At 51.4% G+C, this 26,783-nt stretch overlaps 5 protein-coding genes across 5 annotated transcripts; 4 read left to right on the top strand and 1 right to left on the bottom strand.

The window, feature by feature from the left end:
- Positions 1-9: 9 nt before the first annotated feature.
- TGME49_229690 (autophagy-related protein 7 atg7, putative) lies at positions 10-7,608 on the top strand (the record flags this gene model as incomplete). The annotated part of the gene is made up of 7 exons (XM_002367862.1): positions 10-2,870; positions 3,021-3,108; positions 4,045-4,162; positions 4,658-4,817; positions 5,189-5,341; positions 5,810-6,153; positions 6,881-7,608. The coding sequence occupies 7 exons, from the start codon at positions 10-12 to the stop codon at positions 7,153-7,155; spliced, it is 3,999 nt and encodes a 1,332-aa protein (XP_002367903.1). The 3' UTR covers positions 7,156-7,608.
- Positions 7,609-10,025: 2,417 nt separating this feature from the next.
- On the top strand, positions 10,026-11,113 carry TGME49_229680 (hypothetical protein; the record flags this gene model as incomplete). Its single annotated transcript, XM_002367861.1, has 1 exon — positions 10,026-11,113. Exon 1 carries the CDS (start codon positions 10,631-10,633, stop codon positions 11,111-11,113), a length of 483 nt encoding a protein of 160 aa, XP_002367902.1. The 5' UTR covers positions 10,026-10,630.
- Positions 11,114-13,324: 2,211 nt separating this feature from the next.
- Positions 13,325-16,287, bottom strand: RPS23 (ribosomal protein RPS23; the record flags this gene model as incomplete). The annotated part of the gene is made up of 4 exons (XM_002367860.2): positions 16,170-16,287; positions 15,177-15,276; positions 14,551-14,629; positions 13,325-13,573 (listed from the first exon to the last, which is right to left on the bottom strand). Exons 1-4 carry the CDS (start codon positions 16,171-16,173, stop codon positions 13,325-13,327), a joined length of 432 nt encoding a protein of 143 aa, XP_002367901.1. The 5' UTR covers positions 16,174-16,287.
- A 91-nt stretch (positions 16,288-16,378) lies between these two features.
- On the top strand, positions 16,379-16,924 carry TGME49_229660 (hypothetical protein; the record flags this gene model as incomplete). Its single annotated transcript, XM_002367859.1, has 1 exon — positions 16,379-16,924. The coding sequence occupies one exon, from the start codon at positions 16,379-16,381 to the stop codon at positions 16,922-16,924; it is 546 nt and encodes a 181-aa protein (XP_002367900.1).
- Positions 16,925-20,659: 3,735 nt separating this feature from the next.
- Positions 20,660-26,341, top strand: TGME49_229650 (josephin protein; the record flags this gene model as incomplete). The annotated part of the gene is made up of 9 exons (XM_002367858.1): positions 20,660-21,075; positions 21,710-21,900; positions 22,669-22,736; positions 23,266-23,345; positions 24,076-24,217; positions 24,588-24,707; positions 24,879-24,967; positions 25,514-25,568; positions 26,159-26,341. The coding sequence occupies 9 exons, from the start codon at positions 20,660-20,662 to the stop codon at positions 26,234-26,236; spliced, it is 1,239 nt and encodes a 412-aa protein (XP_002367899.1). The 3' UTR covers positions 26,237-26,341.
- Between the last annotated feature and the right edge of the window lie 442 nt (positions 26,342-26,783).

The raw sequence follows: 26,783 nt of genomic DNA, 5'->3' as shown, positions 1-26,783 counted from the left end.
GACGAGAAGATGGAAACTAAGAAGGAAAACAAGCCGGACGCCGACGCGGAGTGCGCCGCGCCTGCCGGCTTTGGCGGCCATGAGGCCTCTCGCCCAGAAGATGAAGAGACGGAAAACAAGAAGAGCAAAGTCTCGGGCACCGAGTCCGCCCGTGCATGTCCGACTAGTCCTTTGCCAAGAGACGAACGCGAGCCGTCGACGTCCGAGTCCTCCTGTTTCTATCCCCCTGCTGTCTCCGCATGTTCTTCGATTCACAGTCGGTGTGCGTCGACCGCTGCTGTCTCGTCTTCAACGTGGTATTCCTCTGCAGCTGCGCGCCCTGTCCTGAAATTTCAGCCTTTCACTCTGAGCATCGATATCTCTTTTTGGCAGAAACTGGAAGAAAAGAAACTGCGAGAATGGCGCCTGCAGACGCCGTGGGTCCCTCTGTTGGCTGTCTCGACACCGAAGCACTGCATGGTGCGAGCGCCTCGTCGGGCGGAGTCTCTCCCTGAGGGAGGACAGGAGTGGAGAAGAGAGAAAGCCGTCTCTGCGGCGACGGGTTCTCTCTCTCCCGCGCTCCTTCGACTGGATCAGACAGCGTTCGATTCGCCGTCGCTCTGTTCCGTCCTCCCTTCTTCCTGCGCCTCCTCAGCGTTCGCCTCTCCTCCCTGTTTCACTGGAGATGTCCCTCTCCTCGGCTTCTTGTACAACTGCAATTCTCTTGAGCAGTTCAAAGCCTTCAATCGCCAGGCGGCCATCTCTCAGGTTCTACAGGCTCCACTCCTCTCCACAGACGCCTGTCCTCCGTCTGCCTCTTGCTCTCGGTCTTCTCCTTCGTCTCGGCCTCCCTCTTCTTCCGTGGTGCGGCAAGACACGCGCCTCAGAGAAGAAGCGGAAACTGCGTCTGCATGCAGGGCCTCGCTCGGCCTCCTTCAGCTTCCTGTCTACGAAGATTCTTTCTGGAAGTTCCCTCCTGCATGTTCGCTGCCTCAACCGAGCGTTAGTCCGGCCGCGGACCCGGCATCCGCGCCTTGTCAGTCTTCCTCTTCGCTTGCGTCTCCGTCTTCGACTGCGTCTCCGTCTTCGTCTGCGTTTCCTGCGCCTCCCGAGAGCCTGCACGCACCGTGGCGGGCAGAGAGTATGTACAGCGCGTTGCCGCCCGTCGCCTTGGCGTGCCGATTTCTCCTCATCACTTTCATTGATCTGAAGGCCTTCGTCGCCTTCTACTCCGTGGCTCTTCCGGCAGTGCGGCCGGGTGCAGACTTCACCCTGCTGCGTCCCCCCCGTAGTGTCCTGTCTTGCTCGATCTGTCGAAAAGAGAGAAACAAAGAAACACAAGGAAACTCTGCTCTCGAGGCTAGCGAAGGAACGGAAGCGAAAGACGAAAGACGAAGACAGACGAGGAGAGAGAAGGGAGAGGAGATGAGAGAGAATGTGAGAGAGAGGGGAGAAGAAGCGAGAAAGAAGAGAGAAGAAGAGCAAAAGGGAGACACCTCCGACGAAGAAAGAGAGGGCGTTCATACGCGTCCTGCTTCTCTTCCTTCCATGACGGAGGACAGACTCAACAGAGCGCGAGGCGAAGATAAGGAAAGAAACCGAATTCATTCAGAAGGCGATAAAAGTGGAGAAACAAGAAGCGACCAAGATGGCGACGAAAGCTGTTTCACTTTCGATGAAATGGTGTCACTCTCAAGGTGTATTTACACTCTGGACTCCGGAACTGCCCTCTGGCTTCGAGGCGGCGTGTTTCTTCTTCTGAAAAAGGCCAACAGCGAAAAAAGAGAGGAGAGAGAAGAGGCGGCAAGAGGCGAGAGCGAAGGAGAAAGAGAGGAAGCGAGTGAGCGGCCGTATCTCCTTCTTCCATTGACGGCGCTTGAGCTTCTGGGTCCACTCTTACCGGACATCTCTGCGTGCGAGAGCGGTAACGCGTCCGCTTCTCGTTTGCTCTTGTCTTCCTCGCATCTCTCCGCGCTCTTGTCCTATCTTCCTGGACGCGACTCCGGTTCCTCTCCGTCCTGGGCGAAGAGTCGAACCCCCGCATCTCTGCTTTCGCCGGGTGTATGTACACTGTATCTCTGCTACCTAGACCCGAGCGGCGCACCAGACGCTGTCGGGTGGCCTCTGCGCAATCTTCTCCTTATTCTGTCTGTTCGGTTTTCTCTCTACAACAAGGTCCTTTCTCTCTTATCCTTCCGCGACCTCCTGCTCCATCGCATGCTCGCCTCTTCCGAGTCTCTGATGCCTCACAAGGAAAGCGGACGACCAGCTTCTTCTGCCACGGCAGTGCCCCTTTTTGCCGACGACCATCTCAGCAAAACGCATGCGGCGCCGTCTCTTCAAACTCTTGTTTTCCACGTCACCATTCCTCCCCAACGCGCTTTCGTTGGAGCTCTCTCTGATCCCCTCCATCCATCTATGCCACTGTGTTCTTCGTGGTCGTCTTCCTCTCCATGTTCTTCGTCTCCTTCGTCTGACTCTGTCTCTTCGGTTTCTCCAGTCCGAGGCGTGGATCGACAGGTTGCGGGTGGGCCCGAGTCCGAAGGCGGCCGCGCGGGGTCTCCTTCGTGTCTGCAGGAAGAACGTCAGACTCGTCTCTGCCCCACCGTCGTCTCTGGCTGGCTTCGCCTCTCGTCGGCTAGCCCCTCGGAGGCCACCCACAGAGTCGCGTCTTCCCCTGCGTCCTCCACTGTTTTTGGCGTTGCTTTGCGACGCTACTTGGACGGAAAAGTGATTCAGCGAGACGCAGTGGAGCTCAATGTACAGCTAATTCGCTGGCGGATTTTGCCTTCTTTCGAGCCCCGTCGAATTCAAGATCTTCGCGTTCTTCTTCTCGGCGCTGGAACCCTCGGCTGCGGTGTCGCTCGTCTCCTCGTTGCTTGGGGAGTTAGGTACGTCAAAGGCCAAGCTGAGCTGTGAAACAGGAGACATATGTCCCTCTGGCTTTTTGTCTTTTCTCCTCTTTTTCCATCCGCGTCTTCTTCAATTCCTCTCACTGAGTCGTGTTACTCTGTCTGTCCATTGCCTGTCGGACTGTGCAGGGAATTTACCTTCGTGGATTCGAGCTGCGTCGCGCTCTCAAACCCAGCCCGACAGTCTCTGTACACCTACGAGGACGCTGTGTCTCAGGTACAGAGTCGCGAATGCTTTTCGCTAGTCGAATTCATCTGAATCCTTTGGAGTATCGGCACTCGCCGAGCGCGCAGAGCTGTGGGATATCTCGAAACTGGCCTTAACCTCCAGAAAGGCTATTTCTGCGTGCGTGTTTGTCTTGTGGTTTTTGAGGCATCTCATGCCTGTTCCACATTCAGAGAGATCTCGGTTTTTACATTGATCTGCACTCTCTGGAGGCTGTGACCAAGAGAGGAGGAAAAGCCGATACGCAAAAGGATTGTTATTTTTACATTTGAGAGCCAGAAGGCGTCTAGATTGTGTGCAACGCCTCTCATGGATCGTCCGCGAGTCGTTTCTGCTCTCTCGTTCCTCATCCATCCCTGCTTCTTGTCCTCCCTGTCTTGTAGTAGCTTTCTTTTGTCTTGTGGCCCTCGAGGCGCGCGACCTTTCTTCCCTCGCGTCGCTGAGCTCGCTGAAGGAGTTCCTCTTGTTTATCGACTCTTTTGTCTCCTCACGCGTTTCTTCTTCCGGAGGCTGTTCGGGGCTTCCAAACCCCCAGGGCCTGTCCTCTCCGCGCGTTGTCTCGAGAGACAACCTGAAGGCTTCCTTGAGTGTGTGTATCAGCGTTCTCAGCAGTCTGTAGACAGACAGCGCCGGCTAGAGGCCTCGCTGATTTGGGAGACGCAGAGAGACAGGAGGCCTGTTCTCGCAGCTGGTACACCCCCCGCGTCGGGTGTTTAGGTAGACGCTGGAAAAGAGTGACCTTCACACACAGGCCGCGGCGGCCATGCCAAGCGCAGTCGGACTCGGATGCGGTACAGCGACCCCTTCAAGATCTAGACCAGCAGTCGAACTCAGAATGTCTACACTGCGGAGAAAAGGCCCTCTAGAGAACGTGGACGCGCAAGACGCAAAGTCCTTCTTTCTTCTCGTGTTGCGTTGTGGTTTCAGGGAACAGAAGCTGGAAACAGCGGAGGGGTGAAAAAAGTCGACGCAGCCTGCCGGCGCCTCTTGGCCATCCGACCAGATTTGCGGTGTCGCGGCGTCGACCTGGAAATCCCCATGCCAGGTGCCTAAAGACGATGTTCAGACAGAAAAGGGAAAAGAAAAAGCATTTCGGGGCAACGAGAGGTTGCCACAGAAAAGGACCTAATGTGTTTGGAGGAGCTCCGTAACGGTGCGGATCAGGAGAAACGTTCGTCGCTGTAAACGGGCGTGACTCTGTTGTTCTCTCTGTGGGGTGTCTCCTTTCCTCCACGCTGACGCTGAAGCAGCCAGATGTCTCTCAAAATGCATATTCCAGGGAGAAAGAAAAAGGAATGCACCGTTCGTGTAGATGTTGCGCATGAAGAGAGGAAGAGACGTTGGAAACAAAGGCGCAGAACGCGATAGAGCTAGACATATATGCTTGCAGCGGAAGAAGGACAGAGTCGTTTCTAAACTTCGGCACAGAGCGAGAAGAAGAAGACACAGAGGAAGGTCGAGAGAAGGGCATGTTGTTTTTTGAAATGAAAGGCGCAAACTACGACTTTCAGACTTCGCGGTGAATGGTGACTTTCGTCAGGACATCCACGCTTCGGGGACGAAGCTGCGCTGCCTGGCAGGCGGAGTCTGGAAGAGGCGCATGATCTCCTTTCCTCTTTGATCGACGAACACGATGTCGTCATGATGCTGACAGACTCGAAAGAGTCGCGCTGGCTCCCTTCGCTTCTCGTTGCCGACAAGTGAGGCGTCCAGTGGTCATGCACAATCACATTCAACACACATACCCCCCTGCGTCAAGTATATTCATACGTATTCATATATATGTGTATATATGTATATGTATATACATCGGGTTATATCCCGATGGCGATGCGTCTTTCGAGTATCCGGAGTCTTGTTTTCATGGCTATATACGCGGGTGAAGTTTGGAGCGTCTGTCACTCTGGACAGATGTATGTTTGTGTGTGTGTGTATGTTTGTGTTTCTTTTTTCTGGGGATGAGCCGTCGGTTTGAGCTCTGAAGTTTTTGGTGTTTCTCGATTTCGAAGGCCGCTTGGCATTTCGGTGTTCTCTCGTATCTGTGCATGTCTTGAAACGTTTGGAACCTCAGGTCGCTCGAGGCGAGACGGGGAGCGCCTCTGGGGATGGCAGTTGGGCTCGGCTTCGATTCCATGGTGGTCATGCGACAGGGATGTGGAGGTAACGAGTTAGGTTGCTATTTCTGCAACGCTATCTCAGCTCCAGCGGACTCTATGAGCAACAGGCAAGCGACGGAAGAGAGCGGAAACAAAATCTTTCACGCGAGTCCGTATGAAAACCACGGGAGGGCGACGCGGAAGCGAGGGAGAGAGTTTGAGAGAAAAGAAGACGAAGAAGAGGAGAAAAAAAGAAAGACAAGGGTGCAGAAGAGAGTGGCGACGAGCTGCGAGAGACCACGGAAGAGAAGACGCACAACAGACGACCGCGAAAGAAGCCCTGCATGCAAAACGAAAGGAGGAGAAAGAGAAGAGGGGACGCCACTTGCGGTTGTTTCCGTACACAACTCGGTCTCGCTGGAGGCACCCCCTGGAGGATGTTCGTGTCTGTGTTCCCGCGTCGTGCTCACGTTCACATTATCTGCATCTTTCTCTGTTCTCTCTGCTTTCAAGGTCTGTAACTTGTGCACTATGTAAAAGGGAGTCGACAACACTGCTGTGCTTCCACGCGATCTCCTTTTTTTCTCTATCCTCAGATCCCTCGACCAGCAGTGCACCGTGACGCGACCAGGCATCAGCTGCTTAGCATGCAGCGTCGCTGTCGAGCTTCTCGCTGCGTTGACCCAACACCCCCAGGGCTTTGCAGCGCCTCATATTCCATCTGATCCTCTCGCGTCTTCTCATTCTTCTTCCTTTCTTTCTTCGTCCTCCCAGTCTTCTTCCTCTTCTTCGGTGGCTGCCGCTGATGCTGGGTCGTCTACGTCAAGAGTAGGCGGAGCAAGGCAGGGCAAGGAGACAAGACCAAGCGAAGCAAAGAGACAGGCGGATGGCTTTTCCTGCATGGGAGCCACGCCTCACACTGTGCGAGGCTATTTCTCGAGTAAGGCGTTGCGTGTCTGCATGCGGTTGGGTTTGCATTCTCTGCGTGCGAGTTTGCATGTGACTTCGCATGCGAGTGCGAGAGAGTCGACGGAGTGCAGGAGGAGCTGTTAGGCGATCAAAGGTTCGCTCGGTCCGTTCTGGACAGCGGAGCATCAACCACAAAGACGGAAGACATGATATTAATTTTCTGAAACGAGGTTCTGTGCGAGTTTCTCAAGGTTTCTGAAGTCGAGTGTTGCTGTCGTTCAAGGAGAAAAGTAGGAGTGCTGTCGAGTTCCTCGTCGCGACCTGACGCGCCTCGTGCCGAGGATCAGACCAGGAGGGTCGCTGTTCTTTTTGACTTCTTTACTTCTTCCGACAAGGATCAGGTGCTCGAGTTTGACAGTGCAGTGTCGGCAGTGTCCGCTGATGAAGTACAACAGCTTGCGCGTTGCCGAGATTTGCAGGGTTGCGAGCGGGACAGAGCACTTTGCACGTTCTCTTAAAACGCGTTTTTTGATGGCTGTTGATCCGGAGACCCTTCAGATTCTGGATTTTCATTGTTCAGGGAAAGCGCAGTCGAACTCGGAGAGGTGTGCTGCTAGATGAGTGCAAGTTCTGCAGTTTCTCCCTCCCATTCGCGATTGTGTTTTACAGGACAAGGATCTACGTTCAGTGCCGTCGGCCGTCGAAACGCTGGCGCGCATCTAATAAGCGACTCGCCTTTGTGATGTTCTTGACTGTAGGCTTCCGGATGTTGTCTTTGGTGTCGGAGAGAAGCCCTCAGTGCGTCTGTTGCTCGGACGCCATTCTCGCAAGGTACCGCGCGAATCGTCTCCAGTTTCTGCAGGAAGTGATTGCCAGTTCGTCCGTGCTCGAGAAATACTCTGGTCTGGAAGACATGCAGAGACAAATTGAGGCGCGGGGCGAGGACGCTGACGTCATCTGCCTCAGCGATGAAGAAGAAACAGAGAAAGAAGAAGGCTCGGACAAGGAAGAGGATGCAGCAGAGACCAAGTGAGGAGGGTGTGAAGGTGGAGAAACACTCTCAAGAGGAAGAGGAGACTCTGAACGATTCTCAGCTTATGGCACTGAAGAGGACCGTGGGATCGAAGGAGCGACGCAGGGGACGAAGGCATGGGGGACTCGAATGACACCTGGTGGCTTTTTTCACCCGTTGCCGAGACGCTTTGACCTAAGACAGAACGCTTCGTTGTCCTGCAAGGAAAGCACGCAGTTGACTATTTCTCTGCTGCCGTCGCCGCCTGTACATGCGCGTCTTTCTCTCTCTCTCCCTCCTCTGTTTTCTCGGTATGTTCTTGTACCTCGCCACAGAGTCTGTTCTCTGCATCTGCCTCGCACACTCTCCCGGCTTCTTCAAGTCTCGGCCCTTCTCAAGAGCTGACGATGGAGAGATTTTCTTCCCCGTTTGCGTTCGTGCTGTTTCTGTTTTTCTGGCGCAATCGTCAGCGCCACCATTCGGTTTCAAAGGCTCGAATATGGCTAGGCTTTGTTCAAGGATATAGAGGCAAAGCGAGCGTCTAAGCGGGTCAGGCAGTCCAGCGCATTCTGCGGTGTTAAAAGCATTATTTCGTTGGCAACAGAGCCACAGGAAAGGCAATATCGAATGTGTTCAGAGACCGTCTAGCGCATTTTGGATGGAACCGACGGTCGTTCGCTTTCGAGCACAAAGTGTGGGTGTCTCCATTTTCCAGTCATCTCTGCGACCGAGACACCCTTGTAGACCTCGAAGGTTTCTGTTCGCCGGATCCAAGTTTCAGTGTGTCAGCATAGTTAAGATGATGACTGCAGAACTCGATCCAACTAGACGCCGTGTATTAATATAACAAGGACAATCCGGGTTATCTGGAATCTTTGGCACGACATTAAAACCTCGTACATGCAGACGCAACAGGATTTACTCCGAAAGTGCCCTTGCTACAGAAGAAACCCACTTGGTCGCTGAAAACTCACGGAAGTGAACGCGAAAGCAGAAAATGACACAGAGCTTCCTGGTTGTGTTCCAGAGAGCGACAAACACGGAACTTTCGGCGAACAACGAAAATCACTGCGTTCTCCGTCACACGGTTCGCTGGACGTAGCGTCCTTTCTGAGTGCATGCGCTCGGTGTCTGAGTGGAGACCTTGACAATGGAGAGCTCTTTCAATCACGGGGTAACACTCATTGTCATTTCTCGACGACGCAGGGAGGATGCGATACAGCAGTGCGTGAACGTGGAAACTCGTGTTTGATTGCTGTGCTGCCTCTCTCGCGCTCCTAATATTTCTGGTTTGTCGCATGTTCGGTTGTGTCCGTTATGAACTGACGCACACAGAGACAAGTTGAAGGGTTCTGACCTGAGACGCTGGTCAGGTCTGCGACACCACAGGAGTAAGCCAGGGAAGAGAACAGGAAACTGTAAGATCACCCGGCAAATGCGGAACCAGTTAGCGTGGAAAAAGGAGGAATTCGCGGACATCACAACGACAGATGCCCTAGATCTTCGGACCGGATACACGGAGTAGACAGATTCGTTGTCTATGTCTGTCGTATGTCAGCCACGGATTCATTCAGAAGCTCCCACAACCGCCACGAGGACACCGGTGAACAAACAACGTGCCTACACGCACTCAAATAGCTCTCCTCACACATCCTCTATTTGGTCCTGAGTCTGCTTCACGGAAACCAAGCTGGCAACACACGAGTCAAGAACTCCTCAGAGAACATGGTCTGTTTTACTTGGGCTTTCCCCCCCGTGAAGGGTCTACTTCGTATGATACACGCGAGACCAAGACGCAAATGGCTTCTCCTCTCATTGTTGTAGCATCAGGTTTTGTTTAACCGTGTCTATCACCTTCCATTGCTATGTTATCCGCCGCCGGCTGAAAGTTCTTTCCGTTTCTGCCCTCTCTGTTGGCCCGTCCTTTGTTTCGCGATGGTCGCTCTACCAGACAGCATTTTCATTTTCTTCCACCATTAGCGATTTTGAGTGCAGTCCGTCCAGGTGTAGGCTACAGAATGCCTCTTTTGGCTGATATGTGCCCCTGCTGGTGACACATGGTCAAGAGGAGACGAAGCTTCCGTCTCTCTGCTGCGATCCGATGCCAGTTCGCACATCCCTCGTTTTTACCTTCCGTCCATACGCCTGTTCCGCCTGTCGCTCTTTTCCCTTTGACAGTCTAGCAGGTGAGTTTTCTCTTCAAGTCTCGCGGATTTCAATTCGTGGGGGGTCTCCATGGACAGAGCAACCAGCAGTGGCGTGCACTATTCTCGCACTAGGCATGGTGTAGCATTTGGGCGGGGTGCTTTAAAGTTTTGTCGAAAAAAGGGAGCCTGCGGCGATGTGCGCTCCAGAAAGTCGATAGTTTAGTAAAGACACCAAATCAAGCTGCAATGGCTGTTTTGATTGGCATTGCGCTTTTGTGTGGGATAGGCGGAAAGGGGAAGGCTTCTTTGAAGAAAAACTCGAGAACTGAGGTGTGCTCTCCTCGCCCCATTTTTGTGTTCGATTCACAACAGGGTAGGCGAGCAGTTCCTCTTTGCCTCAGACGTTAGTGATTCTTTTCGATATACTTGAGCAAATTCTGAAGTTTCCTTTCTCTGGGCAAGCCTCACTGCCGGAGACAGGAAAAGCACGCTATATCCTCTCCTCGGCATGTGTAGGCGAAGGTAGATCATGCTTCTCTCACGTATAGCAAGCATGATTTTGTCGCGTATCTGTGTGGTGGTTTGACTATTTATTTTTGGGCTGTTTAGCGTAAGCGGCCTAACGTAAAGTGAGGCACACTCCAGATTTTTTCCGTGAAAGCGCCCGACACGTCCCGCGTGCTTTTCACAGCGACACGGAAACAGCTTTGTTTGTCCTTAGATGCTTCTGCGGCTTAGTCTCTCACCTTTTTCATTTGTTTTCCCCGCATTCCCTTCCGCGGTGTCATTCCCGATCTGTCCCGTCCGCCCCTACGGACACATCTTTCTATTCACATATAAGAACAGCCATATGTTTGCTAAAAAATGCGGAAGCATCAAGGACAGTCAGGAAGCGGAGCGTCTCTTTGCTGCTTCTAGTTCAGCTCACAGAGAACCCCCAGTTTCCGCTTTCTCGCGCAGGTTCTCCCGTGGCGGTTCAAAAGCGAGGAAGCCGTCTCTGACAGAAACGCAGGGTTTTACAGATCTACAGGAGACAGGAAAGCACAGCCTCGGTTCCGTTTGTGTGCCCCTTGGAGTCGAGAACGCTCTGATCCGTGCTGCGTCGGGCGCGAAGGCTTTTTCGCAGGGTCGCGCTCGTGCTTTTGCTCAACCTTGGCCGTTCTTTCGCTCTAGCCGCTCAAGCTAAGCGTGTCGTTTTTCGTGCGTTTTCTTCATCCGTGTTAATCTGTCCATTCTTGTGACCGGCGTTCGCGCGCCCTCCCTGCGTTGCTGGTCTTTGCGTCTGGCGTTCGTCTGTGAGTCCTGTCTCTCGTGACTCGCCTTGTCTGTTTCTTGTTTCTTATCCCAGGATGGACGACGACGCTGCGTCGCCTGTTTTGGCAGTAATTACACGCTGGCTCGGCTTTGTTTCCGGAGCACTGACCGTCATGTTGTGGTGTTTAGTTCTCCCGACGACGAATGCGTCGATCACCGTTCCGCGCCACTTTTTAGACGACGTGAACCGCGAAACGTGGCGCATGCAGCTCTTCTCCTTTTCCCCAGACGTTTTCATCGACATGTGGACGCCCTTCGTCATGGGTTTGGCTTCCGTCCTCTGCCACTTTGAGTCCTTCGACCTCTCCCTGATAACGGGGAACTTTGCGCGGTTCTTTCTCTGGAACTTTGTCATGGCTCTCTTTGGCAACCTAGGGTACGCCGGAGGCATGGGTGTCGTAGTCGGAAGCGTCACGCTCCTCACCACGCTTTTCTCGCTCGTGTGCATTTTCGTCTGCGACGAATCCGCCAAGCTCGGCATTCGCTTCGGAAAGAGAAGCGAGAGCATGACCTTCTGAGGCAGAAGACACGAAAAGCGCGAGAGAACCCTTGCAGTTCCACGCAGAGACACGGGATCTGCGTGGAAGAACGGGTTCACGTGGCATGGGTGCCTGCTGTAGTTGGGGCTTGCTGCCTTTTCATATGGGTGGAAAACAGGTCCGGAGGCGCTGCCAGAAAGACGGAAAAACGATGTGGAAGTGCCGAGTTCTGGACGGCAGTTTGGAACTGAAAACAAAGGAAGCGCCGTAAACGGAAGAAACTGGAAAGAAACAAGCGGCAAATAGGGAATACAGAAGAGGTGATGTGGAGGGAGGCGACGGCAAACTGGATTGTGGTGGAGGAAACGGAGAACGAAGGGTAGGCGCACACACGCCGTGCGTGGGACCAGTATGGCCCTGATCACCATGCGTAGGAAGAGGAAGGATTCGTTACGATAAACGAGAGGGAAAACGATCTGCGCGTAGGGGTCGTAGAGCAGACTTTGTTTGGCGGTTCCTCGCCTCTCCAGAGAAACCGGAGGGCTTCCGTATTGTCTTTTGATCATTTCCTGTGATTTTGTAAGAATTGAGGAGATCTCTCGTGGGCGTGGCTTTCCTCGTCGTGGATTTTTATCTTCCAGACAGCGAGGAGGCAGCGTGTTCTTCGCCGCTTCCAATAGGGAAAAGTAGAGAGGGAAGGCAGTGGTCGAGGGAAACAAATCTTTGCCTCGGAAGAAGCATCTTTTCCGCTCTTTCTCTACGAAACACAGAACGAAAGGGTTTTCTACCTCTACAGGCAGCGTCGGCCCCGCTGCACAAGTCCGAAACTCTTTGTTGAATCACGAGGCTTGTTCCTTCCCTCCTCAGTTCAGGCAAGTGAGGGATGTTTCTTCGCTCTGGGGTGGACTGCCATCAGACAAAAGGGGATAAAAGATGCGTGTTTATATCTTTTTCTTGTCAGGGAGACAGAGACGTTCTCTGAGTCCGGCGAGGGATAACCACGGGTGTATAAAGAATTGTGGAGCGGCCTCGTCTCGCTTTTTTTTCTGGGAGAGAGACACACTGGAGAGGTCTATCTACTTGTGGACGTGGAAGGCAGGGACTCAGGTGTATACATTTGCCGGTTTCGGGACTTTCTGCATGGAGCGACGTGAAGGACTTTGCCCCAGGGTGAGAGGGCACAAGACCGACGAGGGAAGCCACAAAGGAGAGACGCGACACGGAGGGAAAACGCCAACTCTGTGCCAAGAGGGCGATAGAAGTTTTTTCCGCTCACGCGCATGGCCTCCAGATTTGCTTGGGTTGCTGTACACGCTTGTCTTCCTGTCGTTTCACGGAAGAAACGAGAACTGAAGGAGCCCTCTCTCTGACTCCAATGTGGAATGCGACCACGATAGTGATATGTGAAGGGTCAGATCGAGAGGCCAGAGCTGCACGAAGTCTCCTTCTTTCGAGTCGAAAATGTATATTCAATTCTTGCTGCTGCGCTGGATGGCCGAGCACATCTGGAAATGGTGTTACGTCTGTTCACCAGTCTCGGCCACGGTCCACCCTCCTTTGAAAACGATCTCTTCAACGTCCGCATATTCTACACGAAGTCATTTACTTAGGAGGAACCCAGCCTCAAGTGCTCACAAGACGAGGAGCTACGAAATACTGCAATCTCCACTACCCACACATGTGCGTATACATATATATATATATATATGTACGTGTATATATCTTTGCATGCAAATACGCGTCTATAAATAGAGTACGAGTTACAGTACTCTTGCCTCTCTACAGGGGGGTTCGAGGTGTACAGGCCCCTACACACCAAGATGACCTGGTTAAAAGGCTTCGCCTGGTGGGCGACGGGCTGCACAGTGAGGGGCGCCAAGACAGTCGGCTGAACCGCAAGCGCTGAATGCTCGTGGGGCGTGCTTGCGTTTTTATGCCTGTTTGGAGAGATGCAGGCTCTCGGTGGACAGATACAAGGTGTGAGGAAGAAAGTGTTATTTCAGTTAGGGAAAGAGAAACAAAGAAACGAACGCAGAGGTGAGAGAAGCCCGCAGAGAGCGAGGTCAGTCGACTCTTGGCGTCTCGCCTCTCTGCGTCCCCGCGGTCACACGGAGACACCACAAATCTCCCGAGAACGTCAGCTGTACGTACACCGCGTGGCGACCCACCAGCGACTTTCCGCGCAGACACAAACCACCACGTTTTCTCGCGAACTGCCCCTGGGGAACACAGTCGTCCTGTTACGCACCTTTACGTGCGAGGCTTCTCCTTCTTCTCCTTGAAGAGCGCCAACAGAGAGGCACCCGCAACCTTCACGACCTTGAATCTAACGCCGGGAATATCACCGACGGCGTGACCACTCCGACCGAAACCGGCGACCAAGACTTCGTCGTTCTCGTCGATGTAGTTCAACGAACCGTCACGAGGAACAAAGGCAGTGATCTTCTTGCCGTTCTTAATCAGTTGCACACGAACGCACTTACGAATAGCAGAGTTGGGCTGAAAACAACAGACAAACGCCCTGCGCAAACCACCTCAAAAGAGCTGTACGCATGCACACGGTAAGCATCCTTACGCAAATATATATACATAAATATAAACATAAATCTATATAAATTTATATATGTATAAATAGATAGGTTCAGGAGCATTCGTGCACCCGGCCTAAGCCTCAGATCGCGCAGAGTGGAAACCGAAAGAATGTCGCGCGTCCAAAAGAGACGTGACAGACGCGCATAGCCACCACGTGGGCACCAGAAAGGAAGCGAACTACTTTGGCAGCGCATGCATCAGGCGTCGGATGTCGAGGGCAGAAACGCGACAGGCCTCCCCTTCCACTCTCTGCTCTTCGCCAACTGTCGTACGTCATATACGTCCGATTCCCAAATCGACATACACGCGGCCGCTAGAAAAGTGAATTTCCTGGATGCACGTGGAGAAGCTCAAAGAAACCTCAAATGGAGGCTCAGAACGGAGACCATTCGTTCCTCTGAGGTGTCTCTGCATCCCGCCCCCCTTCGTTCTCTCTCTCCTCCCCAGGCACCCCACAGTGCGGGCGACAGAGGGCTGCCACACACCACACCGGAAGCGGTGAAGAGGAAACAGAGGCGAAAGCAGGGAAGGCGTCTCGACGTAGAAAGCCCCTAGTTTCCCCCTCCCGTGACACTCCACGCGCTCCAAAACACCGCGCGAGAGCAACGCCTATGAAGGGGAACTCAACCATTACAAATATACACACATGCATATACAGATGTATATATATACATATATATATATACATATATGTATGCCATGCATGGGGTGTACATACAGCTGCGGACCTCGTGGGCAGCAGAGAGGCTACAGCACAAGAGTCAGGAGGACGGAACGAGACAGCACAGAGGGGAGAACAAGACTCGCCGTCTTGTGAAGGAAGGAAACACAGTTTAGAAGCAATCTGTTAAGTGGAGAGCACTGCGACTCAAGTGTCTCCGCACCTGCTTAGCTTCAATACCCAGCTTCTCGACGACGATGCCCTTGGCGTGGGAGCTGCCTCCGAACGGGTTCGCCTTCCATCTGAAGAGAAACGAGAGACACAAATGACTTGTTTTCGCGAGTGGCGCGATGCAAGGGAACCACAGACAGCCTGTCCAGAACGAAAAGAAGGAAAGACGACGTAGCAACGCTGACTCTCTGCTCACAGAGTTCACGCACGCATGCGCCTCTTGAGCCGAAGGCGAATCCGACAAACGCATTCCAGCAAACCTGACCCGCTGCGGAACTGCTTCACAGGAAAGGGCAGGAAACGCGCCGGGAAGAGAAAGTGCGAAGAGCACAGGGAATAGTGACGCGTCTGCACCACTGCAAGCCTTGCATGCTCCGGATTGAGTCACTAAAGCAACGGCAAGAAAACTCAATGGCGAACTAGTGATCCTATGTCCGGTGAAGACAGAACGCCGAAAACGACGAAAAAGGCAAAAGGATGTACTTATATATGACTATCATTGGATATATGTAAAAGGAGCATGTGACTAGCGCGTGATACAATCATACATGAATATATGTATATTTATCACGAAACCACCACTATGTCTCTAGGGACGAGAGAGACAACAACACTCACCTGGTGCCAAGATGCGCCTTTTTGTAGGTCTTGTCCGCCCACTTCTGCACTCTGCGGCGAGAGCGCAGCTTGCGAGCAGTACGGATACCGTTGGGCTTTCCTGAAGGAGCAAAAGACGACGCACGACGTCCACAGTTCACATTCGCACACTGAAGAAGCCACGACGGCTGGAATCTCGAGAGATGACACCCGCCAACGTAGAAAACACGGGAGCACACAACAAAACTTCGCGCTGTGCGAACACTCCAGCTCTCGAAAAAAAGTACGCAAGTTGGCCACGCATCTGGAGTTCCCGCGGCCTCTCCGCGCTCTCGCTGAGGCTCTGGCACAGCAGACATTCACATGAATGGAAAGGTGGAAAGAAAGCGATTCGGCTGCTGTCGGCAATACTGGACATGCGACTAGAGGAACCTGAGAGCCCTCTCGCGCGTGCATGAGGAGGCAGGAGCGCGTGGGCGTTGTTCGCGACATTTGAGGAGAAGCAACGGAAACTGTGAACGCAGAAAACCGGGAAGAGATGCGCCACTGCATGCGCCCTTCGCACTCGCTTCTGCCCCACTGGAGAGTCAGCACGTGTACGAAACGGCAAATCCGCAGGTGCGCAAACTTTCGCTCGACCGAAACTGAGAAAACTGTGTTTTTTTGCGAGGAAGGAGGCAACGTCTCGCGTCAATAGACCCGAGAGAGGCGGCGCGCAGCTCTCCCCCGCGCGCGCGTTTGCTGCTGTGCATCGCCAGGAGCAGTTTTCCACCCGCGAAGGACGCTTTGAATGCACTCGCAGAGACGGGAGACGACAAACGTGCGAGAGGAAGTTACCAGAGACACAGGATCCAGAAAAAAAGCGGGAGGAAACCCCGCCCAGAACTTCCCCTGAAGAGCCCCACGCGCGCCCCCCCCTTCCGCGAGACTTTGTGCGTTGTGTGGGAGAGGGGAAGCCACCGAGCAGGAACGGGGAAAAGGCGAGAGGCGAAGAAGAAACGCTTCAGAACTCACCCATTTTTGCAGAAGCTCCTTGACGACAACTACGGACGGGCGACTCGGCGCATCATGGAAAACAAGTAAACAGCTTCACCTTTCTCGAGGGTCCCTACCATCCACGAACCAGTTCCCCAGTTCCTCCTCTGTGAACTTGCTCCTGCGCATGCTTGCGGCAGTGCGCGGTCGCCACGCCACGCACAGCGAATTTTTTTTGCCGGCGTTGCATGGGTTCTCCGACTATAAGCCGACTCGTCTCTCCATTGCCCGCGGCTCTCTCGGGTCCCCGTTTGCGCTTGTGTGAGTCTTTTTCGAGTTTCGAGTCGATGCACGCATCCAGCCGGGATTTCCCCGTGTCTTGCTTTTTCCCTCCTTTTTTGTCGCGACCTTTTCCACTATCGCTCTCATCTCTCCTCACTCTTTCTCCTCCCGAATCTCTTTCCTCCCCGATGTCTATCCGCCTCAATCTCTCTTCTCACTTTCTCTCCTCATTCTCTCTCTTCCTCATTGGCACCTATCTCTCTTCCCTGCAGGCGTTTGTTGTCGGACTTCCCCTTTCTCTCGTCTCTGTCTTTCTGTTTGAGTCCTCATTCTCCTTTTCTGCAGGTATATCTCTGCACAGAGGAAATAGAAAAGGCTCGTGGTGGCCGACCACAGCACCTGAGTTTCTGAGGGAACGTCGATCAGGCCTTTGGAAGCGTCGAAGAGAAAGAGCCAATGGACAAGAGGGAAATCGAACGGCAGAGAGAGAGACAGAAAGTGAATTCCTGTGATGCCTGTTTCACCTGAATGGTTACGGAATTTCGTTTCTCCGGAGAGACACCCCCGGGTGTCTTTGTCGCCTTTTCGTGCCCTTCCCCGTCGCTCGGAAAGCATCTGAAGAGTCGAGTTCTTCTTTGAAACGACACTGATCACAACACAACATGCAGCGCAATACCCTCGCAGCTGAGCTACTGTAGGCACTCGTTGTCTTTTATCGGGAAGCTTGATAGGCGAATCAATCCTAGAATTCTGCTCTTTTTAGTTGCACTGACGCATGCATGCCAAGTAATGGCAGATGCCACACTAGCGTCGAAACGAGATCTCGTCAGTTCTTGCCGAAGCGACAGGCTAGCAGCTCGACACCACTCAGTCAGGACTGAATCACAGAGACCCTCGACGGAAGAGACTTCTCCGATGCCTCACACGACCCAAATATCTCAGCTCTGTCTGGAAACTCCTAGACGTTTTCCGATCCTCTCTCTCTCTACTCAGATACATGTAACAGATGTATTTATATGTCAACCTCTGTGCTGTATGGTCACAGATACGCACATAGGGATAAATACAATTGTAAATAGCTATAGATATATATGTGTGTGTGGCTCGGATAGAGTGGATGTACGCCGCCTGAGGTTCTGTTCTTTGAGACTGCGGTTTTGTTACGTTAGGAATTACGGCAGACAAAAAGATGGAAGATGTCCCCCCCTTGTTTCGGCGCGTTTTCTTCTCCACGTTTTCAGAGGGCGACAGCTCTGAAGAAGAGAAGCTGGATCTCTGTCAATGAGAAAAAAGGACGAGTCAGTTGTGTGAAGCACAGTGATCTTCAGCGCTCCACGCTGGTGCGAAGCCGTGGCGTTCAAGCCATTCACGATTTTAAAGGGTTCATGGCATCAAGGAGATCATCTCTTGAATCAGAGACTCCGGAACAGACCTACGAAAATGCCATGCCGCCGTGACCGAATGATCTGGATATCTCCTATATTTGTTCCCTCTAGTAGTTTCCAGTGCCCTACGCCATCCCAATACATTCCTACATACGTGAATATACATATATATATATATATATACATGTATATCATATATATATATATATATATGTTTGTATAGATGTATATAGACCTGTAGGGATAGATAGAAAGGGGGAAATAGATATATTGATATGCACATGAAGAGGTAGAAAGACAGGTATAGATAGATCGAGAGCAAGGAAGAAAATAGATATTTAGGCAGATAGATGCACTGATATTTAAGTAGATCGGCATGTACACAGATGAATACATAGTTATTCAGATGGATAGAGAGATAGATAAGTAGGAAGATAGACAGGCAGACACGTATTTATCTAGAGAGATATGTGGATAGATAGTGCGTTAAGTTTCTCGTGCAAACCATTGAACTTAAGAAGTTCGAGATGGGGGCATGCATGAATGCGGTTTGAATCACCTCTTCAGCGAACAAGCCCGGCTGCATACGGACCATTCAATCCATGAGAGTTCCTGAGAGAAGTGTATCTCTCCCAGACTCATTCTAGAGCCTCATTCACACCACATAGATCTCTTCCCCGCTAGCGTTCTGGTTAGATATCGCTCTTTTCTGAATCACACGCGACTCCTCGCCGTCGGTAGGAACTAACAGTGGCGGATTTTTCCTGTTCCGTTCTGGACGACCAAAGACGTAAGTGTTGCCGAGCGACCCGGTTTCACCTTCTTCTGTTCAGCTCGGTTTATCTCAGTTGAGCTCATGCTGGCTTTGGCTGAAGCACGAGACTTCGTGAACTTCCTGCAGATCACAATGCACAAAATGAAACATATGATAAGGCCCATGCATATATACACACGTACATTGATGTACATAATATACATGTGCATGAGATACGGATAGATATGCTTGCGTATACACAAATAAACACAAGTCTTCGGGTGCCGACAGGCCTCCGAAAGACGGTGCCTAGAGTCGGGAAGGTCATCTGTTCTGTTTCTAAAGCGATTCTTCGAGGTGGATGTAAAGTCTGTACCTCGGATTGTGTGCCCCCCCCTGTTGAACCTCTCGCCCATTTGAGAAAATACGTGATAACTGCAAGTAAAGAACATTCTGCTTTGCCTTCTTCTGCGTACCGACTAGTCTCTCCATCTCACATGCATGATCGCTTCTCGTTCTGCGTGTCTGTTAGACTCCTTTTCGTTGTGTCTTGCAACATCTTCTCTGCCAGACTCCCTCTCTCATTCTGATAACACCTCTTTGCTTCTCTCTCTGTTGTTCTTTCTCCTTTTCTTCTCTCTCTCGAGCTTCGTCGAACCTCTCTCTTGTTCTTCTCCTTTCTCTCGTTTTCGCTCTTTCCTTCGTTCGCTTGATCCCTGCGTTCTCGGGAGTGAATCCGAATAACAAGCGTTGCATCGGTCTCCTCGCTGCGGCAAGTAAACCGCCCGGAAGCGGAAGCCAGTTCCTCGCGTACTTCTTCCGCGAGTTCCTTTTGGACTTTGTCTTCGAGTCCCCCTGCCCCGTCCTCCTCACAGGGTCTTCTTCTCCCCGGTGCCTCTCTCTTCTCTCTCCGTTGAGGCGATTTTTTCGACCTCGTGTGTGGCGACTTTGCACAGCTTTCTATGTCCGACAGCACAGATCGACTGGGTTTTCTGTTTTGCCGAAATCTGACCAACTCTTTCTGAGGTCACACCTTGTCGTTGAAAGGCCTTCTTTCCTCGCTCGGCGCCGGCCAAAGACGACTTAAAGCTTCTCCCGCAACGAGAGAAAGAGAAGACACTCTGCCCAGTCCTTCCGTGTCGACTAGCTTGAGCGGCCGTTCTTTGCAGAATTTGAGAGACGTCACGCGCCTCGCAGTCTGCGTCCACGGCTTGTGTTTTCTTTTCTTTTCCCCCTTTTTTTCTCTTTTTTCTCCTTTTGTCAGCCGAGTGTCGCCGCTGTTTTTAAAAAGGAACTCCGCGCGCATGACCGTGGAAGGCCCTGCAGCTTCGCTCGCGCTCGAGTGTCGTGCGACATGGCCGTCTACTTTCTCGGTATACGTTTCTGAAAATCATGCTCATCTTTCTCCTCTTGAGTTTTTAAATTCCACGGTTCCACTTCCTCTCCGCCTTTTTGCTGGGCATCTTCTCGTCGAATTTCGGCGTTGACGCCCGTGTGCGTGACACCAGCCATCTGTTGAGGCGAGATTGCACGTTTTTCGCTGTCTCTCGTCGTTTCTCTTTTTCTTCTGAGCCTCGAAAAACGCCTCTCTTCTTCTGCCGGAAGCCATCCTTCGTGGTTGGCAAATCGCGGTTTTTCGAGACCGCGTTGCGAGTTTTTTGCCTCCACCTTTTGTGTCTTTCCTCTCGTCCCTGGCGTCTCAGAGGAGACCCGGTTGGTTCGCTTCTCACAGGCTTTGGGTGACTGTTGCAGCTTTTCCGTAGGATCCCTTCTCGCTTCGTCTCTTCTCTGTCTCCACTCTTTCGCGAGATTCTTCTCTCTCGCTGTCCCTCCTCGACGGCGCAGGTCTTCTCCTGTGTGTCTCTCGTTTTTCCTTTGCTTTCCTTCTCGCTGTCGTGCTCCACGTCTGCGTGTCTTCTCCCCTCCCATCCACACCAAAAGGCTTTCTTTCGGCTTCCTCTCCGTTTTTGCCAGCCTGTCTGCCTGCCTTTCTCTCTCCTTTCTTTCTCTCTCCTTTCTTTCTCTCTCCTTTCTTTCTCCTTTCTTTCTCTCTCATTTCTTTCTTTTCTCTCCTTTTTCGCATCTCGCTTCTTTCTCGCGGCGGCGCCATGGCTATCCGAGCTGCGCGGCCGTCGTCCGGCGTGGTGTACTGGGAGAAGCAGGGCGCGAACCGCATGTGCGCCTTGCACTGCATCAACTCGCTGCTGCAGGGTCCTGTGTACGACGAGACGGAAATGTCAAAGATCGGCTACGACTTTGACCGCAGAGAGCGCCAGTTGATGGCTGAGGGCATGGACCCTGCGGCATACAAAGAATTCTTCGACGAAGAGTCTGGAAATGTCGCCCACGACGGCTTCTTCAATGTCTCCGTCCTCATGGAGTGCCTCCGCAAGCAGCATGTCCAGTGTCTGTCCACCTCCAAGCCAGAGGTCCGAGCCGTCCTCGCCGACCCAAGCCGAGAGGAGGGATTCATCTTAAACTTGAACGAACACTGGTTCGCCATCCGGAAGGTCGACGGCACCTGGTGGGCCAAACATGCATGCGCACTGAGAGAAAGAGTCGCGAGAAATGAGGACGCTGGGGAGAGCGACGAACGACACAGAACACCGCAGAGAAGGCACAAAGGCTGAACTACTGCGAGAGAAAAAGGACGCTCGAAAAAAGCAGAGAGAACAACCGAGAGAAGAAGACAAGACATAGGTTCTGCGCAGAGTCGCTCGCGTCCCCGCGGTCCCCTTGGTGTTCAAAATACGAGCGTTTTTCTTTGCTTCCGTTTTGATACACCGGCGTCGTACTCGTTCATTCCCCAGATCCACTTTGGTTGCCTCGCCTTCCTTCACTCAAGTGCTCACCGCGACTCTCCACTGCCTCTCACACCGTGTCTCCCTCCCCGCAGCAGCCACCGGTCCACCCAGCTCCTCTCTCACTCGATATACACCTATGCCAACACAAACATAGACTCTCACACACACACATAATATATATATATATATATGTATTTATGTATATATGTATGTATGTATATATATATATATATATATGCTTCTCTGTATATGTCTGTGTGTCTATATGAGGGTGTGTGGTTCTGTATGGGAGTGTCAGGAGAGTTGCCGAGGAAGTTGAGTGTCGATTTTTTGAAGCGTTTGGGGCCGTTGCAGGTACAACTTGGACAGTCTGAAACCCAGCCCGGTGGCCATGACGGCGGAGCAGTTGAAGAGTCTTTTAACGTCCCTCACTCTTCAAGGCTACGTCGCCTTCGTCGCCAGGAGAGATGTCGGCTCCCTGCCTGCTCCCGAGCCGCAGCAAGTTCGCATGAATCAATTTTACCTCACAAAACGCGAGATGGAAGGTAAACACTACAGATCCATGTCGCGTCTTGCATGCAGACCTCCGTCCCCTACCTCTCTCTCCATCTCCAAGAAGCAATTCAAACATGTCTCTGCGTCTATCGATGGAACAAACTGCATGCGCACAAGGGATCTGCATGCAGACGGATCTCTTGTCGACTCGGGGGTGGCAGGTGCTGGCACACCGCATTTCGGAGACACAATTCCCCCACAGATGGAAGCAAGGAAACGCGCAAATTTAAAATAGATACATATGAACAACTCTCTGCACACATCTGTTCATAGGTGTTTATTTCTGTGCCGCTGGCTAAGAATTTCGTTTTTTTGGAATCAAATCACACAGAAATGTTCATGTGGAGAAAGTACCTGCGCCTCTGCCTCATGTGCGTCTGCGCAGACACATACACGCTCATACGTATACATACATACATACATACATATATACATATCTATATCTATATCTATCTTTGTATATATATATGTAAAGGTTTAGAATGGATTTTTCGATTTCATGCCAGAGTGTAAATATGCGTATGTCTGTATGACGGATATTGTTTTTGCCTGAATGAGGGTGTCTGGTGGCGGGAGGTTCGTATCCTTGGAAGAGCAACCGTTTGAGGTCGCGTTTTCCGTGGGGCACTGACGTGGAAGTTACGGAATGTCCTTGTGTGTTTGACTGTTGGGGACTTCGACCTCTGCGTCTTTCCTTCTTGTTTTTTCACCCTCGTTTTTCTTCTTCCGCATGTCTGTTTTTGCGCGGTTCGTCTCAGAGTTGCAGCGTCAGGCGAAAGAGAAAGAAGCACAGGATGCAAAGGCAGCATCAGCCTACGGAGACGACGTAGGTTCTTCCACTTTTCTTTCGAGGTTCAGGCTTCTTTTTTTTGTTGTCCGACTGTTTGTATCCTTTCTTCCGCGACTTCCTGCTGCACTGTATGTACCGGGATGTCAGATTCCACGTACCGTCTCTCTCACCTGTCTCCTTTACCACACCTCGTTCTCGTGCTTCAAGTCCTACACTCTCTTTTCTATTTTGTGTACTTCCTTCCCCTCCCGGTGTTTCCTCGCGATGGCGTTTGTGGCGTTTCTGCACTGAGTCGCCGCTGTTTGCGGCAAGAAAACGGACTTTTCTCTCTTTTCGTTTCTATTCCACTTCTTCGTGTGCCGCCGTATCGGCGAGGCCGTGGATCGCCGCAGATCGGGTCCACGCTGCATGCAAGCGCGCTTCTTCCGCGTCACCTTCGTTCTTCTTTCTCGTTAGAGGCAGTGAAATTCCCTGGGGCTGCTGGCGTTTTACGGCCTCGCTTTTCTTCGTCTGTGCATCTGTTGGAAACGAACCGCGAATCTTCTTCCGCTTCTTCTTTCCGCAGGGGGACTCCAAGAAATCCTTCCTCGCCTGGGCGCCGCGAGGAAGGCGAGAGGAACACTCATGGCCCTCAGATGGAGGCTAGTAAGACCGACATGCTCAGCGACAGGAAAAAAAAACCATATCGGCTCTCATTCGTCGTCTGCTCTTGCACAGCTCACGCAGACGCAGCCAGACACATATTCACCTCGTGGATCCGATATATATATATATATATATATATATATATATATATATTTATGCATACATACAGGTAAATATGGATTTGTGTTTGTCGTTACTTGAACATGCATGTTCAGGTTCATGTCTGTGATGTGGTTTCAAGTTCGCATGCCCCCATGCCGTTGTTTTCGCTTTTTCATGCGTGTGGGTCCTGTGGAGAGATGCAAACAGGCACACATTTCTTTTGTGGTTCTTTCACCTTCACAGCGTATTTCAGGCTTCTTCCAGAATTGCATGCAGAAGTTCTGTCTCTGTCAGCGTCCATGCATGCGTGAATCGACCTGACTCGTGCCTTGCATGAGGACGCGCGTTTCTGTCACCCTCTGTGCGTTTGCATCTTCTTCCTTTTCTTTCTCCACTTGCTTTCTCTCTTCCTCCTCTGCGTCTTCCTCCTCTCCTTCACTTCTCTACCTTCTTTTCTATGGCAGTCCATCTTGCCTTCCTGACTCCTGCTTTCCGTTCTTCCTCTTCCCTTCGGTCGTTCTCTCCCTTTCTCTTCTCTCTTCCTTTCCTTTCTCTTCTCTCCTTCTCTGCGCGCTTGCCCGTTACTGCTTCCTCGTTTTCGATGTCTTTTCTCAATGCCTTCTCTCAGTCGACTGGACGCTTCAGGACCGCGAAGAGAAGACAGCAGAGGCGCAAGCCCTCGTCCGAGCGCCGAGGCGACGTTGGACGGCCTCGATGACGACCCCGAACTTCGGGAGGCTCTGCGGCTTTCGCTGGAGACGTACAAACAGGTAAATAGGACACTGGGAAGGCGAGGAGTCACACACGGATCTTCAGATAAGAAGGGCGAAGAAAGGCAACGTCAGCCGGGTGGTCTGACATCTCAACCGTGCTGCAGAATCTGCTGAGGTGGAGAGGGAAGAAGTTTTCTTAATTCACAACCTGTCCAGCTTCTCTTGCAAGGACAGTTCACGAGCAGCTGGCTTCAGGGGGACATCTTGTTTTTTCGCTGCGTCCAAGTTCTTTCAGAGCGCAGGTGACGGCGCATCTTCTCTCTGCACCGTTCGAAGAGAATCCGAGTTTGGAGAAGAAGGAAGGAACGAACTGAAATGGGAGCGAAGTTGTCAAATCTGAGAGTGTCGCGCCTTCTTACGCGTTCAGGAAATGCAGGCTCCCCCGGAAGAGCCTCCTGCAGATGCCCAGAATATTTGCACGATCGTCGTTCGGCTTAAAAACGGAGAAAAAGTGACGCGTCGATTCCGGCAAACCGACACGATGGAGGTATGCTTTTCTCGGCGTTTTTGGTTTGCTCTGGTCTCCAGTTGCGTTGAATGATGCTTGTCACACTGAACGAACAACTAAACTTGAGCTTCCGCGGAGGTTTCCTTTTGCTCTCTGGAACTTTTCTCTGTTCACTCCTTTGTCTTTTTCCTGCTTCGAATCCCTTCGTAGCACGTTTTCCAGTGGGCGGAGTACGAGACCTCTCAGCGAGACGGCACAACTCTCGGCAGGTCCTGCGTTCTCGTGCAGACAGTTCCGAAGTGAGAGACCCTGCAGAGCGCGGTTGTGGCACAAGAGCGGAGCTCGTTCACATCCAGCAGTCAAAACTGTGTTGTCGCGATTAAAACGACTCCGCTCGACATTCAAGTCCGCCGGACGACAAGGGGATCTCGTTGCTCCATCCCCAGAGGTGCCTCGCAAGAGACCTAGTTGCCGCCCGCGATCGTGTGCTCGAGGAGATACAGAAAATAGCGACAGACACAGATGTAGATACCGAGAAGTCTAATGGTGCAATACGTGTGCAGAATTATGACAGCGGCAGAGGTATAAACTTATGTATACATAGTAGATATATATATATGTATATATATATATATATATCTGACATATGGGTAGACACAGATTTGGTGGACCTATGCATACATGCATGTCTAGACGTAGGTATACTAGATATCTACATCTATATCTATATGTAAAGAGAGAGGTAGAGATAGATATAATAAACGTATAAAAATATACTCGATAGAAGTGGGGAGATAGAAGAATATGAGAGATATGGAATCTCTGATTTTTGTGTTTTTTTCAAGGCGGAAGTTCTGCAAGTTGGGGGGGCAGATTTGTCTCTGCGAAGGCGACACTGAGGTGAGGAAAACGCGGAACAGCCAAAGTAATAACATTCGTGAACAGGACTCTGTATGTCTTTATTAACGAACTTGACATATTTTATTGCGTCTGCTCTCCCGATTCGATAGGAGATCTGCTGTCACGGAAGAGATACACCCTTCTGCTAAGGCATCAACACAAGCGAGGCTCGCTCTCGTTGGTGTAGGCTAGTCGTTCACACGCATCGCACTTGTGCATGCCAGATATAAATATATATATATATATAAATATATATATATATATATATATATTTCACTGTCCACCTTTCTGGGGCGATAACCATACATGCGGATGTGGACACGTGGACCTTCAACTCCGTTACAAGAGCTTCTAATATGGCCTCTTTGTTAGGCATATATGTTTTCGCAAAAACCTATGCATGTATATATATATATATATATATATATATATATATATATATATACGTATATGCTCATCTGAAATGCACTGTCATGCATGTAGATACATAGTCTGTAGATCCATTTATATGTATATATATATATATATATGCATGTGATAGGTGTATGCGTGCAGGTGTTTGCGCAGTTGTTTTTGCGTGTGGTTTTCAGGGTATTCCGATCAAGGATCGAGAGCTCGAGGAGCTGGGCTTCCAAAGACGCGAACAGCTGATGATGATGCATCTGTGAAAATCAAACGCTTTTCTCTGCTTCACTCTGCATGCATGGTGGAGCTGTAACTTTACATCCTCTTCTCTCTCTCTCTATATATATGTATATATATATATATATATGCAGATGTGTACATGTCTACAGATGTGCGTATATATGCCTCGGGGTCTCTATACGAAAATCGACATACGCATGCGTATTGATCTCTGCGTATATATATATATATATATGTATTTATGCATGCGCCTGTGAAACTGCGGCTTCATCTCGATATGTTTCTAGATGAATTCCTGTGCCGATGTGCTAACCGTAGCTCTTTATCGATGTGGAACTGGACTGCGAGACGCATACAGGAGATCTCCAGTGGTGGTGAGGATGAAGTAGCGTGCTCCGGTGCGAAGGGGGCGTTTAAAACGAGGGAAGAGGGGATTATCGACGAGAAAGAAGATTGTGCTTTGTGACGATCTCTTCGTTGTTCTCCAAGTCTCCATGCTGCGCGTCTGTCTCCGCAGACGCTCCGAAACGCAAGTCAATAAAAAGGATTTGTGGCCTTTCCAGGAAGGCT

Source organism: Toxoplasma gondii, chromosome VIII (genome assembly GCF_000006565.2).
Source record: "Toxoplasma gondii ME49 chromosome VIII, whole genome shotgun sequence".
Taxonomy (NCBI): Eukaryota; Apicomplexa; class Conoidasida; order Eucoccidiorida; family Sarcocystidae; genus Toxoplasma; species Toxoplasma gondii.
The sequence above is the reverse complement of the archived record's forward strand: the minus strand, read 5'-3'. Positions and strand labels throughout refer to the sequence as shown.